This window comes from Phaseolus vulgaris, chromosome 11 (assembly GCF_051622355.1).
Source record: "Phaseolus vulgaris cultivar YP4 chromosome 11, ASM5162235v1, whole genome shotgun sequence".
In the NCBI taxonomy this organism is placed as follows: domain Eukaryota; kingdom Viridiplantae; phylum Streptophyta; class Magnoliopsida; order Fabales; family Fabaceae; genus Phaseolus; species Phaseolus vulgaris.
In genome coordinates this window covers 10,883,284-10,903,842 of record NC_143508.1, presented here as the reverse complement: position 1 = coordinate 10,903,842, position 20,559 = coordinate 10,883,284, and the positions used below count along the sequence as shown (strand labels likewise).

Genomic DNA, 20,559 nt, shown 5'->3' with positions numbered 1-20,559 from the left:
TTTAAATATAATGTAATTCAAATTCAAAATGTGCTATAAATGAAAAACATGTGCAGTGTCATTAAAACTATACGAACTATAAACTAGCGAAATGATTATTCCATTTATAATTTTACTTTCCTTGCGAAACCCAGGTGAATTTGACAAATAATTAATCAAGTGAATCATCTATCTTAGTCTAATAAATAATACCGTGTAACATAAATTATTTGATTGAATTACATAAACATTTATTTACTTAAGAATTCAATATAAAGAGAGTATTGGGGGTATTGATCTTTAATAAAAAAAAAAATAGGCAGTAACTCTTAAAAATTATTTATTTTATTTTCAAAAGATTTTAGAATAGTTTATTTGAAAGTGTTCTTTTAATGGATTTTGATCCTCTACTCTTCACAATAAAAGGGAAAAGTTCTACTAAATCGATATTGATAATTTATTATGTTGAATAAAAACATGAGTTTTTATTTATTTATTCAGCAATAAACATGAGATTTAACTATTTTAATTAGCCATAAATGTGATTATTTGAGTTTGATAGTTAATAGAAAGTGAGGGAATAGGGAAGTGTAATTCAATAATCAGCAACTCATTGACCAATATATGACTTTATTTATACAATGCTGGTATTAGACACATGGGCGGGCTGGAGTGGAGAATAAATTAAGAGCGCTACATTGAGTTGCATACTTTCATGTGGGCAAAGACAAGATATCGTGATAGATCTCAAATTTTCTTACCCACCATAACCAATTAAAATTTGCAACCTCCAACCAGACTTCACAACTTGTTACTTCAATGCATTCTTGGACGTGTTTCACACCATTAACAAAGTCCCATCTGAAAATTATAACATAAATGCATGTTAGATGAATCAAAGCCAAAATTGATTATTCAGTTATATATGTAAAGGACATTGAAGTCCAACCTCTGGACTTATTTGATTTCAAGTTCTTTATCAAGGTTTTAGAGCCATGTCTGTTATCTCCAACCCTCAAATATTAACTACCATCCTAAAAAAATGCTTGAGAAAGTTCATAAGCGGATGTTTGTCAAAAAAAAAGGCGAAATGAAATAACTCAAATTAACCGAGCCAGGAAAGTTTAGTCAAAAGATTTTCGGTGAAATATTCAAAGGTAAAAAGAGCATTCCTAAAAAATGCGCTAATATTGGAACAAGCAAGAAAAACCAATGAAATTAACGTCCATTAATCTTATTTTGACAAAAGAACAGTACATAAAGCAAATAGTAAAGGCCACATACCAAAACAATTTTTGATACATGAGCTGAAGAATAATTGAGTGAAGAAGAATCTAAACTGTTCCCCTTAAAGAGTCAGCAACATGTGGAAGGCATATGGTAAGATCATCCAAGTTGGAGCAGTTTTGAATGCTCAATCCTTTCTCGTTTGCCAGATGCAATAGACATATGAAGCACAAGTGAGGAGAGATGTCACTAATGGTTGCAGCAGCATTGCATTCGCTAGGAAAGTTGGCCAATATATTCCTGAAAGATAAGGTATCTTTTTGTCCCTTTAGAATAAAGAGTCAAAAAAACAAATCAAAGTAAAAATTAGTACTTACAATTCAACCGCAAAGAGAAAAAAGTATTACATTGTTCATTTACTTAAACTTATAAAGTTAAGTAAAAAATATACAATGTTAGCAATGGAACAGAATCCTAAAAAGAAATTTCAAATAACACAATGTCTTTAAGAAGAAAACTCATCGTAACAAGCATTTTCGTTTTACTTAAAAACCCAAAAGGAAAAGGTTAATTTAAAAAATTATAACTAGAAAACAAATATTCTGAACTCGGCATTTTCAACGAAATGGTGGAATTTTGACATACCTGCAAAGGAAGTTTAACAGATTCTTGAACATGGTCCCAAATAGTAATTTTTAGTGCATGAACATCAACTTGTTTGGAAGTCTTGTCATACTGGACTTCAATTTTATTGACCTGTCATTTGAAAATATGCATATACATGAGTTATAACTGCAATATTTTCGATTGAAAATTAAAGATAAGGACTACGTGTAACTGTTCTCCTTTCAGCGCTTCATCTAACAAAATTATGCCAAGAGCAAGTGTGTAAATTGTTCACTAAAACCCACCTGGCGAGGTTGAGTAATGAGAGTGTTGGAGTCCTCCATGTCACTATGAAGATCACCTCCGTAGTCACCATAGTCATCCCCACCAACACTTCCATTGTCCCACGAAGGGAATGATTCATATTCATTGGATTGTTCTCTAGATCCATCTGAAAAAAACACTGGAAGTTAAAACACAACCTAGCAACAGCTGAAAATGTGCTAAAATGTATATTTTTTTAATATTCGTGCATATATAGAAAGAGATATAATCACACGGTACACCAAGTATGATGTTGGTGTAATTTAATAACATCTATCTCCAGAAATGTCATCAAATTACACCACGTCAAGCTTGGCAAAATGACAGTTTGATGTTTTAACTACTTTTTAAAAAATTATAATTTTATCAACTTAACAGTCTGATGAAATAGAATATTTTAACAAATTAGTATAGAATTTAAAAATTAAATCATACTTCACACACACACATTATAAATACTGAAATCACAAGTTTACAACTGCAAACTTTACCTGCGAACCTGTTTGCCCTCCTCCCGAGACACTAAAGAAAGCATAAAAAATCATCAGTATATAAAATAAACACCGTTCCATGCCTTCAGATTCATCAGTAGAACACTTTAAACCTCATAACTAAAAGAAACTACCTTCACATTAGACAGAAGAAATAACTTGACAAGATCCTCTGGATGATAGTGGCAGTCCTCGGGAAGTTTTGTATTGCAAGGCAATCTGCTTTCGGGGAGTAGTAATGATTTGGGATTCTTGGGAGTAGAAAATATATCTAGCATTTCTTTCTCAAGAGAATTTGTGAAATTTAATTCAACTTCAGCCTGTCTCTTACTCTTTGGCAGCCTACTTTTTATGATCGACCCATCTTCGGAAGTAGGATGAACCTCTGAGGCTACAATAAAGACTCTTAAAAAAATTACCATACTGGTTTCTAAAAAATATAAAAGTATTAAAATAAAATCTTTTATCTGGTATCCAAACCGCACCTTTGGATTTTCGATACTTCCAATGATCAGGGCCGGCCCAGGCGTTTTGTTTTGAATTAAAGCCCAGACTCAAAAATAAATATCCGTCGACATTGTCAAATCTGTCATCCATATCAGCGTCTGGGGACGGAAATGGCTCATCATTGTCCTGCAAGAACAATATATGGAATGATAGTAAAATAAGTACATCATTCAAGTATTAAATATTTAAACAATATTTTTAAAAGCCCATTCAAGACAGTCACATGAGTTTCTATGGTTGAAAACTACAAAAACCTGAGGGTAATTGGGAAAACTTGGATCATCATCATTATAGCCTACATCGGCAACAACCGTTTGGTCATCGTGATCGTCACTCCAGGTCATGCTGTTCCCATATTCTTCTCTGTCAAAACCACTTTCATTATTAAAAGAAGAGGCGTCAAGATCTTCAGCTGAATTCTTGTCGTGATGTTGAACATCAGTGGGCCTTCTGTTACTTTCATCAAATAGGCTTACTATAGTCCTCAGAGTTGGAGAAATTTCATCCTTAACACGCATGTCCAACACCATCTGCTCCATACAATCTACAGAACAAAGTAATTCCGCTCTGAATGTGCTATTTTTCATATGTAACGACAGTTTCACCATATTTTTTAAAAAGCAACACACCTTTGACAAAAGAAAGATCAATAGTATCTGAAATATCAGATTGATTTTGTTTTGCCATACACTTCGCGGGCACTTCTAGTGAATCAAAGAGCACCCTACATCCGCCATATACACCGAGATTATTCATTAAAAGACCCTTGGCTCCACCTTCATCAAATTTTGCTGTTGTCTGGCGATAGAGAGGATCCACGACAAATGCAGCTGAAAAAACACACAATAGTATACCCATATTCAGCACAACCTCGACTCCAAACCTCGTCAAACAAGTAACAGAAATAGATTAGGATTTGAGATCACCATCAAACTTCTTAACATTAAGTGCCTCGAAAGATGATTCCAATGTTGACAAAGGTGACAACTGCATGAAAAAACAACTGTTAAAATTAAGCAACGTGTTTAACCAGTCAAGGCCAGAAATCCATAGACCACAGACCTTTTTGCTTGTTTCTTTCCTGTTTTCTTCTTGTCCACTTTCAATATTAACACCATCCAGGCTAGTGTCTGACTGACATGATGGCATCATGGCTTAGCATTAGAACTAATTAAGAGCATAGTATTACAAAAATCAACAGTAAATGTACTGAACTCTGAATTAGAAATCATGCATGCAGGCATTCATTAATCATTAGTTAGTTAACAAGCATTTTTAGAATTAGAGCACTAGTCATACGATAAGGAAGCAAAACAATCCCACTTGAACTCCTACGACAAAGCAATCACCTAGGGAGTTCACTACAAAAGCAGATTTCATTTTTCAAAAAACAAAAACAAGAAAATGATGAGAGGGTACCTTGCTCGGCTTCTTGGCCTGCTCTATTCATCCCACCAAGAACTTTATATGCCTCAGAATGCACTGAATCTACTCTTAATGAATAAATTTTGACTCCAGCCTCAAGTGTGCAGCTTGCCTGCCCAAAAAAAAATTCCAATGAACATCTGCGTTCTACATAAACATAACTTTGCTTATAGTGTCTTTGCTGAGAGATTGGTAGCAGTTCTTTACTCTCGTAAGCTAATTTGAGCTATCCATAGACAAAGAAGAAAGCAACTCTTCTAAAATACTTGGTAACAAACAGGGTTTTAAATTGTGGTTTCCGTTACAATTTAGTCACAATCCTTGATGCTGCAGGAATTTGCAGATAAATATGGTCGCAAAAAAAAAACCATAAACCTTGACGTTGGGGACGAAATGGACGCCGCAGACCATTTTTTCGAAAACCTTGACAGTGGAATTTGAATAAAATTCAAGTTTAAATTTAAATATATCACACGTGACACAACACTATGCGATTAAACCCCATAAAACAAAAATCTCACAAATTATCAAACTGCATTTTAATCAGAACATACTTTTTGAAAATTAGTCTCCGCGTCATCTTCTTGCTCGCCCTTGATGATATCAGTAAGGTGATCAATCAGGTTCAACTCCCACGTATTTTTCTGATTAATTTTCTGCAGACACGAAAAAAAATAAAAACAAAAACAGAATAGTCTCTAATTAAAAAAAAAAAAAAAAACTGTTTTAGGTTTTACGTTTTCGCTGGCGAGTTTGATGCAGTTTTGGAACAAATCGAGGATCTGCTGTTTGTTGAGGCAGGGATCCGAGTTGGCCTGAAGAGGTTGGCTGAACCCGAGGCTCTTTCGGCGGATGGCGGCGGCCCGAGCGGCTCGGGCCTCGGCGCGCTCGAGCTGGTCATTGTTGGAGCCCAAGAAGAAGTTAGCGGTGGGGGACTGGATACGGAACCTCTGCTTCTGACCCACCAAGGGGTTTGGGCTTAACGTTTCCGCCATGGAGTTTGCAGAGCGTTGTTAGGGTTTGATTCGGAAGTGAGAACGTCGGAATCAGAGACGCAGAGATTTGGGAGAAACGGAAATGTGATGGTTTCCCTCCAATTCTTTAATTTGAATTGATCACACACTCTACTTTTCCAACGTGTCTCAAATGTTATCTACAGTCTTTCATTTTTTTAAATAATTTTAAATTGTCAAAAATTTTAAACATATATAGAACATTTATAAAAGATATTTTAATAAATAGAGTGTACTTTAAATTTATAGGTTAAGCTGAAATACAATTTTGCTCTCTCAATTTAATTATTAATTTTAATTTAGCCTCTGGTTATAAAAAAATTTACTTCAACGTCTTAAAGTGAAAACGAGATCATTTAAGTACATGAGTAAATTTATCCATAAATTTTAAAAAATGCTCAAAATTAAACTTTTTATGCATAAATTAAAGAAGTTGTGCTTAAGTTCGTCATTTATATTTTTTATATTATCTTTTTCTTAACTTGTTAATATTGCAGTTTACCAAACCAACGTCATTTTTTTAATTTGAAACCATTCAGACACAACTTTATTTTTATGAATTAATATTTTTCTGAAAAATTGTTAATTACTGTTTAAATACGAGTGTTGATGAGATATATAGTATTTTAATATATAACATTTTTAGATGTTAAAAAATAAAAAATAATATAATGGTAATAAAATAACAATTAAGTGGAAGATTTATAAACTGAATAAACATAAAAATAAAATAAATTGTTAAATAATATATTACATATTTCTCGATTTTGACTAATTATTGAATATAGTTGTTTTGTTTTGATTAAAGAGGATTGAGAGAAAAATAATACAAAATGATATTGTTTGAAATGAAGAAAGAAAAATAAAAAAAATGAGTGAAAAGATTATAGATTATTTGATTGGTTAAATTGTATACTAATATATTTAAAATATAATTATTGAAATAAAAAATTTAAATAACTTAATGTAAAAGTAATTTTTAAAAATATAATTAATGTTCAAATAAAATTTAAATTAAAAATAATTTGTAAAGTATAATTTTAAAAATAATTTAAAATTATTTTAGAATAATTTAATGTATTATTTTATTATGAAGTGAACTTTAAGTTTAACTAAATCTTGTAAAACTGACATTCTCTGACGTCGATATCTTATAAGATTCGATGTAAGATTATATATTTATGGGTGGTCGTCTGATTAGCTTAACAAACTTTCGTTAAGATAAATTCTATATGACTTTCATATCATATTGAAAAACAAATTTTAAGTATAATTTAATCTTATAAAATCGATTTATGAGATGAGGTTTGCACTCATTTATATACTATATCTTTGGTTGATATGGAATCTTCAACACTATTTTAATATTTTTTTACTTTACTTTATTTATTTATATTAAAGACATGTTGCCACACTTCAAGGTTCATATATAGGTACTTCAACTGATATGTGAACATCCTTTAAAAACACATTGTTTTGGGAAGATACAGTTTTGGGAGCCCGTCGTGAATAAAATTAATGTTAGACTTAGCACATGAAAAGGGAGATTTTTGTCTATGGCAGAAAGATGTTGCTTAATCAAACCAGTCTTTACATCCATTACACTTTTCTACTTGTCTTTCTTTAAAGCTCTGTTCTTGGTTTGTAACAGAATTTCAAGTTGTTCCTGTCGGTTGACTTGATCACCTTTGTGCGTAGCTATGAACTGCGTTTCAAGGACTCCTTTGCTTTCGTTCCAATCTTCAGCCTTCGCCGCCGTGAATACCTGAAACAGAGAGACAAATGGGCGCCCTCGCGGCCGTTTGCACTCCGACGCTCAAGTCAGTTATGGCAGAAAACACCGTTGCACTTCCGCCTCAGAACACCACTAACACCGTGCTCAGAGAAATGCGTAACTCAAACTCCCTCGCTCTCAGTTCACTTGTGTGTAAAGTGTGGAAAACGTACCTTAGTCTGTTAGTAGCGAGACTTTATATACCTTTGTATGTGCTTCTGCCACGTGTCTTCCTCTGACTTAAGCCTATCTGTGGGTGCAGCCTTACGACACTGTAGCCCAAACTTAGGGAAATCCCAGTGTGTAAGGCCCCCCTCTCGGAGAGCGTCCTGCGCGGGAGGTGACTGCTTGGGTGCCAACTCATGCGCCCAAGCTCCTAGTCATTCGTCCTAGGAGTGTTTCCGCCTTCCTCACGTGCCATGCATGCAGATCACCCTCTGGGACGTGGCCCTCACGGGTCATCTCTGTCCCTGTGGGTCTCTAACGATGGTGCGTACTGCCGCGTTCCCACGCCTCATGCACAGATCCCTCTTGAGTTGGGTCTCTCCCTACTGGAACTGGGGGTGTTGCTTGGAAACCACCTTTCTCGTCTACTATCACTGTTTGGGGTACCGAGGCACGAGGCCTTCACGCCTCTACCGTGCCACCTCCTACTGTGTCGCCCCCTCCACGGTCATTCATATTCGTAGGTATCGAGGGTGACACCACTCAGGTACAAGCACATTCTTGGTCTGAACCCGGTCAACTCCCTTACTCACTTCATAGCGCCCCTGATGGGTCCCACCATGTTTGACTTTGGTCAACGCCCGAGGATGGGTCGGTACACAAGTATACAAAGGAGATTCCTTTGGGCTTGGGGCAGAGATAACAGGTTTATACCCTGGGTAAGTTGGGAGAATATTTGTAAACCCCTGGAAGAAGGTGGGTTAGGAATCAAAGATATCAGGAAATTTAACTATGCTCTAATGGCAAAATGGAAATGGAGGTTAATGAGCGACGAGAAGGGAAAGTGAAAAGATAATTTGGAGTCTAAATATATAGCGGAATCTGGTATTAACCACGTCCGGTTGAATAGTCAATCTTGGTGGTGGAGAGACTTAGCTAAAGTTTGCAAGGAGGGTGAGGGTGAAGGTTGGTTTCAAAAAGCTATAGCATGGAAAGCCAGATCTGGGGACCTAGTCAGATTTTGGGAGGATTTCTGGGTTGACAACAATAATCTCAAGAGTTTATATCCTATATTATATTCTTTGTCTCTGAATCAAGGGATGATGGCGGGTGAGACTGGTTTTTGGGATGATTATGGGTGGCATTGGCACTTAAAATGGAAGAGGGAGAGGTTCTAATGGTAGTCGGTTTTTGGAGGAAGAATTATTAACAATCTTGTCTATGAGTGTTATGTACAAGGACTCTAAGAATTATATTGCATGGAGAGGGGATTCCAAGGGGTTTTTTTTCTGTGAAATCAGCATATACCCTTTTGGCCAACCAAGGCATCAGATCAAGTAATGGTGTCTTTAGTCTACTTTGGAAGGCCAAAGCTTGTCCAAAAGTTCTAATCACTGTCTGGAGAATCCTTTTAAACAGAATACCAACTAGTCATAATCTTGTGACACGAGGAGTTGTAGTGAACTCCTCTTTATGCGCTTTTTGTAACTAGTCAGAAGAATCCTCCCAACATCTGTTCTTGGCTTGTATTTATGCACATCGTGTTTGGATTCTTTGCTTCAGATGGATAGGCATTTTGGGAGCCAAAAATAAGGATATTTGTAATCACTTTGTGAACTTTTATTTAGTTCATTTGTCTGAGAAACAGAATAAGGTGTGGAAGGGAGTGTGGGTGGCGATTGTACGTTGTATTTGGGAGCACATGAATAATGTGATCTTTAGACAAGGGGTTCCTGATTCTGAGGAAATCTTCCAAGCAACTCAACTTCTTTCTTGGTTGTGGTTGAAACACAGGGAAGACTCTTTTTTATATTCTTTCTACGATTGGCATCTGAATCCGAATCAGTGTCTCCTCTGTGTTCACTGAGTAAGATGGTAAAATGCGATAAAATACAGTGAGGGGGTGAAGCCTAAAACCTATTAAGGTCTGTCATGATGGTCTGTTTTGGTTTATAAGGGAACAATTTTGTCTTGGAATATGCAGGTCTTTAAGTGGATCGAGCCAATAGCTTTCACTCTTTCTTATGGGAAGTTATGGAAGTTACATATGGAGGCATGGTTATTTTTATACAGAGGAGTTATGGGAGGTCCAATGTATGCTATGGCAGCATCTATCAACACAAACCTCATGCTGGAATTATGTTTTCTATATGGGTGCCACAAGCCGATGGAGGCGCTGCTAACATAGTTCAGACTAAGGAAGCAAATAAAGGGTGATGTGAGTAAAGGTAACCACATGGACATGGAAGTGGTTTGGTAGCATGGTTTGAATACTTTGGCAATTCAATTGTTGTTTAAGTTATGTTGGTTCTGAATAGACCCAATGGGGAGGGAGGGAGTTTTTATACATTTTGTTGGTAGCTTGCTAAACTTTCAGTACCTATAAATTGTGCAATTTGGTGCTTCAAACTGAAGCAAAAACAAAGGAACCAGAGATCAATTTTGTCAATTTCAGTTGCAACATCATCTTGTAACTAGTTTAAGATTGTTGAATTAAGTGTTGGGAGCCCAGTTTTTTGCTAACAAACCAAATGGAAGAGATAATGAAGTGAAAGGGGCGACTGCAACAAATGGTTCCTCACGTGAGCCATCTGATGAAGATGATGAAGGAGGTAACTGTTAAAATATATGGCCTTAAACAAGAGGGGGGAGTGAATTGTTTATAAAAGATTTTCTAAGAATTTGAAGGTATAATGAAAGTCAATGAAGAATCACAGAGAAAGAAACTAAGGAAAGCAAAACACAAAGTTGTTTTAGTTGATTTCCAGAAAATCAATCGGTTGTTTTTGCAATTCAACCGGTTATTTTTTATCAACAGTTAATAAAAACAACTTAAAACATATATATGTAAGATCAGGGAAAGAGAGAATCACACAAACAGATTTATACTGCTTCACTCTTACACCAAGAGCTATATCCAATCCCCAAAAATCACTGGGTAATCAACTATGCAATCAAAACCAGATTACAAACACCACACACCAAAGTAGTGACCTTTAACCCCTCAAGAAACATTTGGCAAACCACACCAAAAGTGTTGGTCTTGAACACCTAAAGAACACACAACACTCCTTGGCAATAGAAATACAAAAATACAGTAATCAAGGAAGAAAGGAATAGAATACACCTTGGTATTACAAAGCTTAAAGTTCATAATACAACCCAATCCTATTCCACACACTTAAGAATGATCTAAAGCTCTTTCAAATCTTGGAAAAATTGTTTTTGATAAACTCTTTCTCTTACTCCAAGATTAGGAGCGTAAAACCACCTTTATATGAACCAACCAAGTGGTCAAAAACATTTAATAAAGGAGCCAAGGTAGTTAGGATCATTTAAAACATATTAAAACCACTTAACAAAATTATGTTAAGGTTTTCAGAAAAACAATCAGTTGTTTTGTCGAAACAATCAGTTGAATTGACTTGACAGCAAAGTCAAGCTTTTCAAAACCTTTTCAAAAACTACTAAGGTAAAACAACCTGTTGTTTCGAAATTTCAACCTACTGAAATTTCAACAGATTTTTATAAAACCCATTTTTTCAAAAGGTTAAAGATTAAAATGAACTTGGATCATCTTAAGGAGTGAATTAACAAGTTTCAAACAACTAGACAACACACACACACCCAGCAGCAAGGTCTTCAAGCTTTCCACTTGGATTTGAAGACATCAAAGCATCTTGTTCAACAATAACTATGAACGAAGCACAACTGTTGAGACTACGCATCTTAAAAGGAAGAATTTTATTAGACAGTCTGCAATAAGGTCCATAAGAAGAAAACAAGCCCATTTGGCTGACTTGGAGTGGCAAGTTAAACGACTAAGGCAGGAAAACTCACACTTATTCAACCAACTTAACGATGCAAGCCAACAATTTCGTGATGCTAATACCAATAATCGAGTGCTAAAATCAGATGTTGAAGCTTTAATAACTGAGGTAAAGTTAGTTGAGGAAATGGTGAGAAGGGGTACAATCACCCCTTTCAACAACCAGATTCTTCCAAGCCAGACTCAATTAAGCACCGGTTCAGTTCTCAACACCAATATGTCCACACAGACCTCCTGTTGGAATTATGCTTTCTATATGGGTGTCTCAAGCTAGTGGAGGCGCTGCTAACATAGTTCGGGCTAAGGAAGCATATAAAAGGTGATGTGGGTAAAGGTAACCACATGGACATGGAAGTGGTTTGGTAGCATGGTCTAAATACTTTGACAATTCAATTGTTGTTTAAGTTATGTTGGTCCTTAATAGACCCAATGGGGAGGGAGGGAGTTTTTATACATTTTGTTGGTAGCTTGCTAAACTTTCAGTACCTATAAATTGGACAATTTGGTGCTTCAAACTGAAGCAAAAACAAAGGAACCAGAGATCAATTTTGTCAATTTCAGCTGCAGCAGAATTGTCATTTTGGGGAACAATTTGGTAGTTGGTAAGGATTCAATGTTTGGCTCAGGGAACCCTGCAAAAGCTATACCCGAGTCAGAAGGACATGTGTGGACAACAAAGATTTTGTAACTAGTTTAAGATTGTTGAATTAAGTGGTGGGTCACTTAACTTTGTTTTGATTGTTGAATGCTTAAACTAGGAGTATGTGCTGCATAAGGGTTGAGATACCCCTAAAGTGTTTCTTTTTAATTTTATTAATTCATTGCTAATAAAAAAAACATTGTTGTACGACTCCATCTTATCATCATTTAATCATCCCTTATGGATTTTACATTTTATGTTTACCTTTCTTTCTTCATGGTATTCAAGTTTGTTAGAGACTCTTGGTTGCCTTTCCTAAACTGAAATTATTGTGCTTTAAGCTAAACATTTTACATTTTATATGTACATTTCCTTCTTCATGTCATTCAAATTTGTTGGAGTCTCGAATTGTTGTAATTTGAGCTAATCCAATGTTTTTTTTATCCTTTTGAAGATCTCACTCCCTCGTCACCTCTTACTACCTTTGTTATTCATTTGATCCAAATTTAAAGAAGGTTGAACTCACTTAGGAGGTCGACTTGTTGAAACACAAACTCAACATGTATAAGTATTTCAATAAGTATCTCTACATTTATCTTCAAAAAAATCCACTTATGCTCAGTCAATGATTAGGTGTTGACATTCATAGGGTAGTAAACAAAAAAGGAAATGCAACAAACAAGGAAGCATCACAATAAATAATAATCATATAGAAATTCAAGAAGATAAGGAAGAAAAATGAATAAAGTAACTCTTGAAGAAAAATATTCATTTATAAAGGAGTTATTTGTTTTCTTTCTCTTAAATATCTAAATGCATTCTAGAAGCAAATCGAAACAAATCATCTTAATGTAAAAACTAGTAGAATAATAAAGACTTTTATCAAAGTCTCTCCTCAAGAATAAATATCTTCTCTACTTAATATATTTTTCTTTCGTATACTAATCACATTTCTTTTAATCTTTCGAACAGGTTTATGATGTATTTCATCATAAAAGTTGAGAAAATGGTTTGATAAAAAACAATTATGATTATTTGAATTATAATATACAAATAAACATATCTTAAAATATGAATAAAAATATTATTTATAGATTCAAAACTAAATGATATATTAGTCTTATCTAAATATTATAACTTTTATAATTACTAGTGGAAACATATACACTTTTGTGTTTGTATATCCACATTTTTTATATTTTGCTCAATTTCTACTATGATAGAAATTTAACATACATAAATAATTTTGTATGGATCAAATTTTAAAGTAAAAAATAATATGTAAAAGAAAAATGATGAATTGATTAATCAACCTTTTTTTTTTCTCCTTTAGTTTGAGTTTCTCTCCTTCTTCAAGTTTTTTTTCTTTCATTGGTGGTTTTGGGATCAGAGAGTGTGGTGATGTTCACGTTAAAGTTAGAATTCATTTTATGGTAGATACAAAATTAATGATGACTTTACCAAAGAATAAAGTTGTTGGAAATGGAGTGGAGAGAGTGATTGAAATTGAAGGTTATTTGATCTGATCGAAGAGTGTGATGATGTTCACGTTAAGATTAAGATTCTCTTTATGGTAGATACAAAATGAATGATGACTTTACCAAAGAATAAAGTTGTTTGAAACAGAATGGAGAGAGTGATTGAAAATGAATATTATTTTATTTGATATGTGAGATTTTATTTTTTATTTTATTTTTTAAGTAATTAATATGAAATGAAAAAAAAACTCCATTGTACTAATAAAATACATTAAATAAGGTAGAATCATAAAAAAAATTATATAAAAAAAAACAGTTATGAAGATCAATATTCTTTATATACAAATATAAATATTGTATTCTTTAATATTATTCTTTTCACAACAATGATCGATTATAAAAAAAATAATTGAGTTCATCCGGAAATATAGTGTTTATTTTTGTCTAAACTTTAGACCATTTAGTTATTTATAATAGAAAAATGATTACAATAGATGCTTATATATTTGAATTGATTTAATTTGACTTTTTTACTCTATCAACCTATATGCAATAAAAACAATAATAAATTTATTTTTTAAAATTTGATAATTAGTTATATCTTATAAATATATAAAAAGATTACTGAAAATAAGATACAATAATTTTTTTATCTGGTGATAAACAAATAGCATCCAATCACAGCAGAGGAACAACATTGCATTTGTGTTCCATAATTAATTAAGAAAGCAACAAGCAGTGAGTGAATAGAAGAAGAAGAAATTTAAGATCACAAAAACGTGGGAAGGACAAGAGAGTAATCTCATTCGACCCTCTTTACGCATATTGGAGTCTTGTTTGTTCGTGTTGGTTTTCTCTTTCCTGTTTCATTCCTATTTTATTTTGTTTTTCCTCGTTTCAGATTTGGTAGGCGGCACCTCCAAATCGGACCCATCTTTTTACAATTCCCTGTTCCTCAATTTTACCCAACACAACACTTCTCCTCAAGTTTCCTAAAACAAACATACAAAGAAAACGTTTTTTAACTTTTGCAAGGTTTGTTCCATTCCAAAGAACAAAAGCCACACACCCCTTCCCCCAGAATTGTCTCAAGCTTCGTTCTTGGCGTGCTGGGGTTGTTCAGATTCGAATTCGGTATCGAGAATGTTCAACGGTATGATGGATCCGGATTTGATGAGGATCGCTCAGGAGCAGATGAGTCGCATGTCACCTGCTGAGTTGGCTCGGATCCAACAACAGGTATGTCTTTTATCCTTCTTTACTTTTCCCTGCAATTGTGTTTTTGTGGGGTTGTTCGTACTATCTCTGGTGCTCTGAGGTGCAATGTCAGAATCAGGTTTTTAAATATCTGTGGCATTTGCAGTTTTGTCGCGGTCGTTGATTTTTCAAAAAATTAGCGACTGATGCGGCCACAATTTCTGCCAGGGGAATTTTCTTTTTTAAATTTTGGTCAGAATTAACTCTAGTTCGTTATGAATTCATCTCTCTGTGATGCCCTTTCCGGAGGGTACAAAATGTGCAAAAATATGCGATTTTGGTTGAAGAAGCTCTAAATCTGAATCTTTTTATAAATGTCGTTTGGCTATGTTAAACCCTTTTTTTTATAATTCCTGTGTTTTGTGGAATTGAAATTTGAATATTAGGGTATGGAATGTTTGGTTTTTGATGTGAGGGAACATGTTTTGGGTTTTGATGCCGAGGTTTGTATATAGGATCAAAGTTAGTTGTGGTGTTGGTGTAATATTACTTGGAATTGCAGATGATGTCTAATCCAGAGCTGATGAGGATGGCCTCGGAGAGCATGAGGAACATGAGTTCTGAAGACTTTAAACTTGCGGCTGAGCAGTTAAAGCATACCCGTCCGGAAGAAATGGCTGAGATTGGTGAGAAGATGGCCAATGCGTCCCCTGATGAAGTGGCAGCGATGCGATCCCGGGTTGATGCCCAGATCAAATATCAGTTGAGTGCAGCTGAGATGTTGAAGAAGCAGGTGAGTTGTTTGCAAGAACGTGTTTTTGTAAAACATGAATCGTAAACCACTGGAAATTTTTTTCTTTAATCTTATATATTGATTACTTATGCCTGAATTGAGACAGCGAAATAAATCGATGTTGTAGGCAAAAAGGAAGACAGTTTGGGGTATAAAAGAGTAGTTAATAAGCACATTCTAATTGCTCCTGTTGGATGCATACTATGACAGTGTGACAGCGTGTTACTCCTTAAAACCAAAATTATCCGCTGAAAAACCAAACTATGATACAGTGAGGAAAATGCTTTTCCATAACTATTGAGCCATTGAGATAGATACATTAATGAAATTACATTTGGATAATTATTTAGTTCAATGGAATGTTCTAATCCAAAAATGTACATGCTGTCATTGCATAATAGTTACACGACACGAATGTGACACTATGTACTACCCTGATAACTTATTACAAATTCAGTTTCTGTAAATATCTATCGTGTGCCTTGATGAACTAAAACTAAATCATGCATCGTGTCACTATGTACTACCCTGATAACTTATTACAAATTCAGTTTCTGTAAATATCTATTGTGTGCCTTGATGAACTAAAACTAAATCATGCAGGGCAATGAACTTCATAGTCAAGGAAAGTTCAGTGAAGCTTTGAAGAAGTATATGCTTGTAAGTAAACTTTCTGTGGCCACTCTACAGTCTCTCACACCTTTTTTTTCCTATCTCCTGTTTTGAGAATTGAGACTTGGGATGAAATTATAATTTTTTTATTCTATTACATTAATTTATTTTTTAATATTATAGGCTAAAGAAAACATTAGAGAGATTCCATCTTTCCAAAGTAGAAAGCTTCTTCTGGCATGTTCTCTCAACTTGATGTCCTGTTACTTGAAGACAAGGCAGTATAATGAATGCATAAAAGAAGGTTCTGAGGTATTTGTAATTCCTTTTCTTTTGCCATTGAGATATGATTTGAATCGTAAACTGTAATAGCCAACTTCAATATCGAAGTAGTGGGTATTATGTGGATATTCTTCAGCTTAGAAGATAGGAAAGAAAGATTGCATTCTGTAAGAAATAATTTCTCCATACTATTTTGCTTCTGTAGCAATGCAAATAAAGTGTTCATTTTAATTGGCTATTTTGAAATTGGCTGTTTCATCCTAGCAGTGCATTAATGTGCTTTAACCATGGTAGGTTCTGGCATATGACTTGAAGAACCTTAAGGCTCTTTATCGAAGAGGTCAAGCATATAAGGAACTAGGTCTATTAAATGTGAGCTTTGTTGTGACTCAATTAACATTTTTACATTAAGATTGACATTGTATTTCAGTTATATTTATTTAGTGCCATTCGTGATTTTTTTAGGATGCTGTTTCTGATCTGAGCAAGGCACTTGAAGTTTCCCCTGATGATGATACAGTTGCAGAGCTTTTACGGTGTGATGTTACTTCCTTTTACATACTTGCACCTCTCTTATAAACGGAAATATTTATTGATCTACTTATTAAATATATGTATGACACATCTACTGATGTAATTTATGAGTCTCTAATTATGATTAATGAGTAATTTTTCTTCAAATTCTACATAAGTTAATGTAAGTATTGGATTGTATGCTGAGTTAACTATATCTGTGATATGTTTACCATTTTATGTTTTTTCCATTGAATCTTGTGTAATCTATAATAAAAGAATTAATATGTTAGAAATGAGCTGATATGAAGTGCTTATTTCAGGGATGCCAAGGAAAAATTGGATTGTATGCTGAGTTAACTATATCTGTGATATGTTTACCATTTTATGTTTTTTCCATTGAATCTTGTGTAATCTATAATAAAAGAATTAATATGTTAGAAATGAGCTGATATGAAGTGCTTATTTCAGGGATGCCAAGGAAAAATTGGATTGTATGCTGAGTTAACTATATCTGTGATATGTTTACCATTTTATGTTTTTTCCATTGAATCTTGTGTAATCTATAATAAAAGAATTAATATGTTAGAAATGAGCTGATATGAAGTGCTTATTTCAGGGATGCCAAGGAAAAATTGACAATGGGAGGTGGTGAGCAATCGACTAGTGGTATGTGTACCCCCAGTTTATTTTTCTATTTTACCTTTCACTTTGCCTTTACCCCATCAGCTTTATGGTTGTAATAAATGTCATATTTAGGCTAACCTTGTTTGCATCATGTCTGTAGGACTTGTAATCGAAGAAATAACTGAAGAAGGCGAGGATGTGCCTCCTCTAAGCTCTTTGGAACAAACAGTGGTTCAAAAAAAATCTAGTGACACCTCTAAGAGTAGCAGTACAGCTAACAATGGAAATCCAAAATCAAATGCAGACAGTTTAGATGCATTGAGAAAAGATCCTGAAGCTGTCAGGTAGTTAACATTTTTATAAAAGGTGTGAATGGTCTGTTTAGATAAACTTCTCTATAAGCATTTATAGGAGAAAAAGAAACGCAATAAACTTCTCGATAAGCTAAATTTAGCTTATGTACAAGCTAATTTATAGAAGTTTTTATATTGACATATCCAATATCTGAGTTTTAACTTTACACAAACTAATTTTAGTTTATGGAGAAACTTCATTTTTCTTTCTTATTTTCTTTTCTTATAAATGTTTATGGAAAAATTCACCCAAACAGGACTTAACCATGTTGTGTTTTATTTTTTAATTTAATTATCAGTACATGTTTTTCTTCTTTTCTATAGGTCATTCCAGAACTTCATTTCAAACACCAATCCCGCCACGCTGGCTTCTCTGAATGCTGGCCAATTCAAAGATGTGTCCCCAGATATGATCAAAACTACCTCTGATATGATTAGTAAGATGGCGCCTGATGAACTGCAAAAAATGCTTGACATGGCTTCTTCATTTCAAGGGGACAACCAATATTTTAGAGGAGGTCCCCCCGATTCTTCTTTCAACCCGGGATCAATGCCTCCCAATGTGACACCTGACATGTTTAAAGCAGCAAGTGATATGATAAGTAAAATGCCTGCTGATGACCTTAAGAAGATGTTTGAAATGGCATCCTCACTGAAAGGGAAAGAATCTATTCCATCAGCAGCAGCAGTAGATGATATCCAAAGAAATTATCAGTCAAACATCCCATCATCAAGTACTAATGAAACTACTAATTTTGGGGAATCAAGTTCTTCTCGTAATGTGTTTTCCAATATGAGAAGTGCTTCTCAGTCTAACTTTCCTTCCTCGAGTACTGATCTACAAGAACAGATGAAAAACCAGATGAAAGATCCAGCCATGCGGCAGGTATGTTTGTATTACTGGTTAAGTACATAAAATGATCACTAGCTTTCTTTCACGTACCTGTCTGGAATTTTAATGGAATCAAGTTTCCCTCTTTACTAGTACTCATGTTACTATAAGTAATTTCTGATCAGGTATACTCTTTAATTATGAATACGTGTTACTTTTTAGTTGTAACCTCTCTTGTCTGAGATTGACTTTTCGCATGCTCATTTTGTGTTTTTTTGACAAGTACTACAGATTCTCTATCTAGATACATTCTTGTCTTCAGTATTATACACACACACATACACACATATATTCTCTTAACAAAAGTTTAATTTTGTTTTGGCAGATGTTCACATCCATGATTAAAAATATGAGCCCAGAAATGATGGCAAACATGGGTGAACAATTTGGTGTCAAACTTTCACCAGAAGAGGCAGCAAAAGCTCAAAAAGCCGTCTCTTCCATGTCACCGGAGAGCTTGGATAAAATGGTATCTTCATGCCCAAATTCTACACTATATTCATTTGGTTTGTAATTCATGAATAAATTTCTGTACCTAAGATGAGGACAGTAAAATAGACTTGTGGCAATTCTAGAAACGGTAGGATAAAATGCAAGTGAAAGTGAGATCAGCTTGTAAAATATTTGGCTTCAGGGTAATTCCTTGAAGCTTAGGTTGGGTGGTTGTATTATTGTTTACTTATTGTAGTACTAAGATGAAGCTTTTCACTTTGTCTCTGTAGATGCTTTGGGCAGACAGGCTTCAAAGAGGAGTTGAATCTGCAAAAAAGACAAAGAACTGGCTGCTAGGGAGGCCTGGCATGATCTTGGCAATATGCATGCTCATTTTGGCTGTCATTCTTCACCGGTTAGGCTTCATTGGTGGCTAGAGTAAGGGGCAAAACATTATATAGGATTCCCTAGGCATTCAAACTCAACCATAATCTTCTTTGTGTGATGACATGATTGAATGTATTCTCAGCCAAGAGACAATGGAGAGAGGATGGGATATACTATTAGTTACTGGAAAGCAATGCCAAAATGACATCTCATCAGATGTGTCCACATTGAGGATGTGATTGACACTTTTTTTTTTGTAACATATTAGCTTTTGAGTTGTTTGCCATTTAGCACTGGGACGGACCCTACCATTCAATAAATTATTAGTAACCTTTTTTTATCATTTCGATATCCTAATCCTAATTTACCTTTTCATTTTCTAATATTATTTGTAAAATGTACACCATTCCACTTGTTTGGACCAAACTAATTTTTATTTTTTATTTCCTTTTATTGCAAGGCTAATGTTAAAAGGCACATTAAGAATCAATACAAAAAGAGTATAAAGCATGAGGAAATTAGGCTAAAATTCTTAATAAACAAAAGATAAAAAATAAAATCAAGAGAAACGAAACTTAAGTGGCCTATTCCTATTTTTAGGAAACTCAAAACCTATGAAAATGGAAATGAAAGGATCGAAAGTAATATTTGATCACAAAGGAAAATATTTGGCAACTTCCCGCACCATATATTTGAAGATTTTCAATGTGAAATGACGAAAATTTCTTTAAATAAAATGGGGACATGGATAAAAATACATTCTGGACCCCTGGAATATGTTCTTTGATTTTTTTTTTTTTCTGGAATGTATTTTTTTTATTTTAAAATTATTTTTTCAGAATGAAATTTTCATTTTTGAGTTTTATTCTAAATTTTTTATTTCCATAACACAATAATATTTTTCAAATCCGTTTTTTTCAAACCCTAAACCCTAAGAATGTATTATTTTTTATTATGGATTTTTATTTTCATAATGAAATAATGAAGGATACTTTTGGAAATTTAAAAGTGTG

The 20,559-nt window shown here is 34.2% G+C and overlaps 2 protein-coding genes across 4 annotated transcripts; one reads left to right on the top strand and one right to left on the bottom strand.

The window, feature by feature from the left end:
- Window positions 1–568: 568 nt before the first annotated feature.
- On the bottom strand, window positions 569–5,680 carry EMB2795 (condensin complex subunit). Of its 2 annotated transcripts, none has more exons than XM_068636038.2 (14): window positions 5,297–5,680; window positions 5,114–5,215; window positions 4,554–4,671; window positions 4,197–4,264; window positions 4,061–4,121; window positions 3,764–3,964; window positions 3,389–3,678; window positions 3,113–3,260; window positions 2,762–3,018; window positions 2,628–2,658; window positions 2,118–2,263; window positions 1,852–1,962; window positions 1,264–1,532; window positions 569–840 (listed from the first exon to the last, which is right to left on the bottom strand). In XM_068636038.2, exons 1-13 carry the CDS (start codon window positions 5,552–5,554, stop codon window positions 1,314–1,316), a joined length of 2,010 nt encoding a protein of 669 aa, XP_068492139.1. In that variant the 5' UTR covers window positions 5,555–5,680; the 3' UTR covers window positions 569–840; window positions 1,264–1,313. The 2 variants fall into 2 exon arrangements, with proteins under 2 accessions (XP_068492139.1, XP_068492145.1); XM_068636044.2 differs by having other exon boundaries at window positions 2,762–3,012.
- Window positions 5,681–14,217: 8,537 nt separating this feature from the next.
- TPR7 (Tetratricopeptide repeat (TPR)-like superfamily protein) lies at window positions 14,218–19,999 on the top strand. Of its 2 annotated transcripts, XM_068623362.2 has the most exons (11): window positions 14,218–14,697; window positions 15,218–15,448; window positions 16,052–16,108; window positions 16,244–16,372; window positions 16,637–16,714; window positions 16,808–16,878; window positions 17,475–17,524; window positions 17,643–17,826; window positions 18,160–18,721; window positions 19,053–19,196; window positions 19,450–19,999. In XM_068623362.2, exons 1-11 carry the CDS (start codon window positions 14,602–14,604, stop codon window positions 19,594–19,596), a joined length of 1,749 nt encoding a protein of 582 aa, XP_068479463.1. In that variant the 5' UTR covers window positions 14,218–14,601; the 3' UTR covers window positions 19,597–19,999. The 2 variants fall into 2 exon arrangements, with proteins under 2 accessions (XP_068479463.1, XP_090153305.1); XM_090297179.1 differs by lacking the exons at window positions 17,475–17,524; window positions 17,643–17,826; window positions 18,160–18,721; window positions 19,053–19,196; window positions 19,450–19,999 and adding an exon at window positions 17,179–17,230 and having other exon boundaries at window positions 14,238–14,697.
- The last annotated feature ends 560 nt before the right edge of the window (window positions 20,000–20,559 follow it).

Excerpts from the sequence above, each read along its gene's own strand:
- EMB2795 (XM_068636038.2), bottom strand. The coding sequence starts at position 5,554 with ATGGCGGAAACGTTAAGCCCAAACCCCTTGGTGGGTCAGAAGCAGAGG. Across the intron at positions 5,216-5,296 it reads TCAAACTCGCCAGCGAAAAC|AAAATTAATCAGAAAAATAC; the intron begins GTAAAACCTAAA and ends TCGTGTCTGCAG. Across the intron at positions 3,965-4,060 it reads TAATGTTAAGAAGTTTGATG|CTGCATTTGTCGTGGATCCT; the intron begins GTGATCTCAAAT and ends GTGTTTTTTCAG.
- TPR7 (XM_068623362.2), top strand. The coding sequence starts at position 14,602 with ATGTTCAACGGTATGATGGATCCGGATTTGATGAGGATCGCTCAGGAG. Across the intron at positions 14,698-15,217 it reads TGGCTCGGATCCAACAACAG|ATGATGTCTAATCCAGAGCT; the intron begins GTATGTCTTTTA and ends TTGGAATTGCAG. Across the intron at positions 17,827-18,159 it reads AAAGATCCTGAAGCTGTCAG|GTCATTCCAGAACTTCATTT; the intron begins GTAGTTAACATT and ends TCTTTTCTATAG.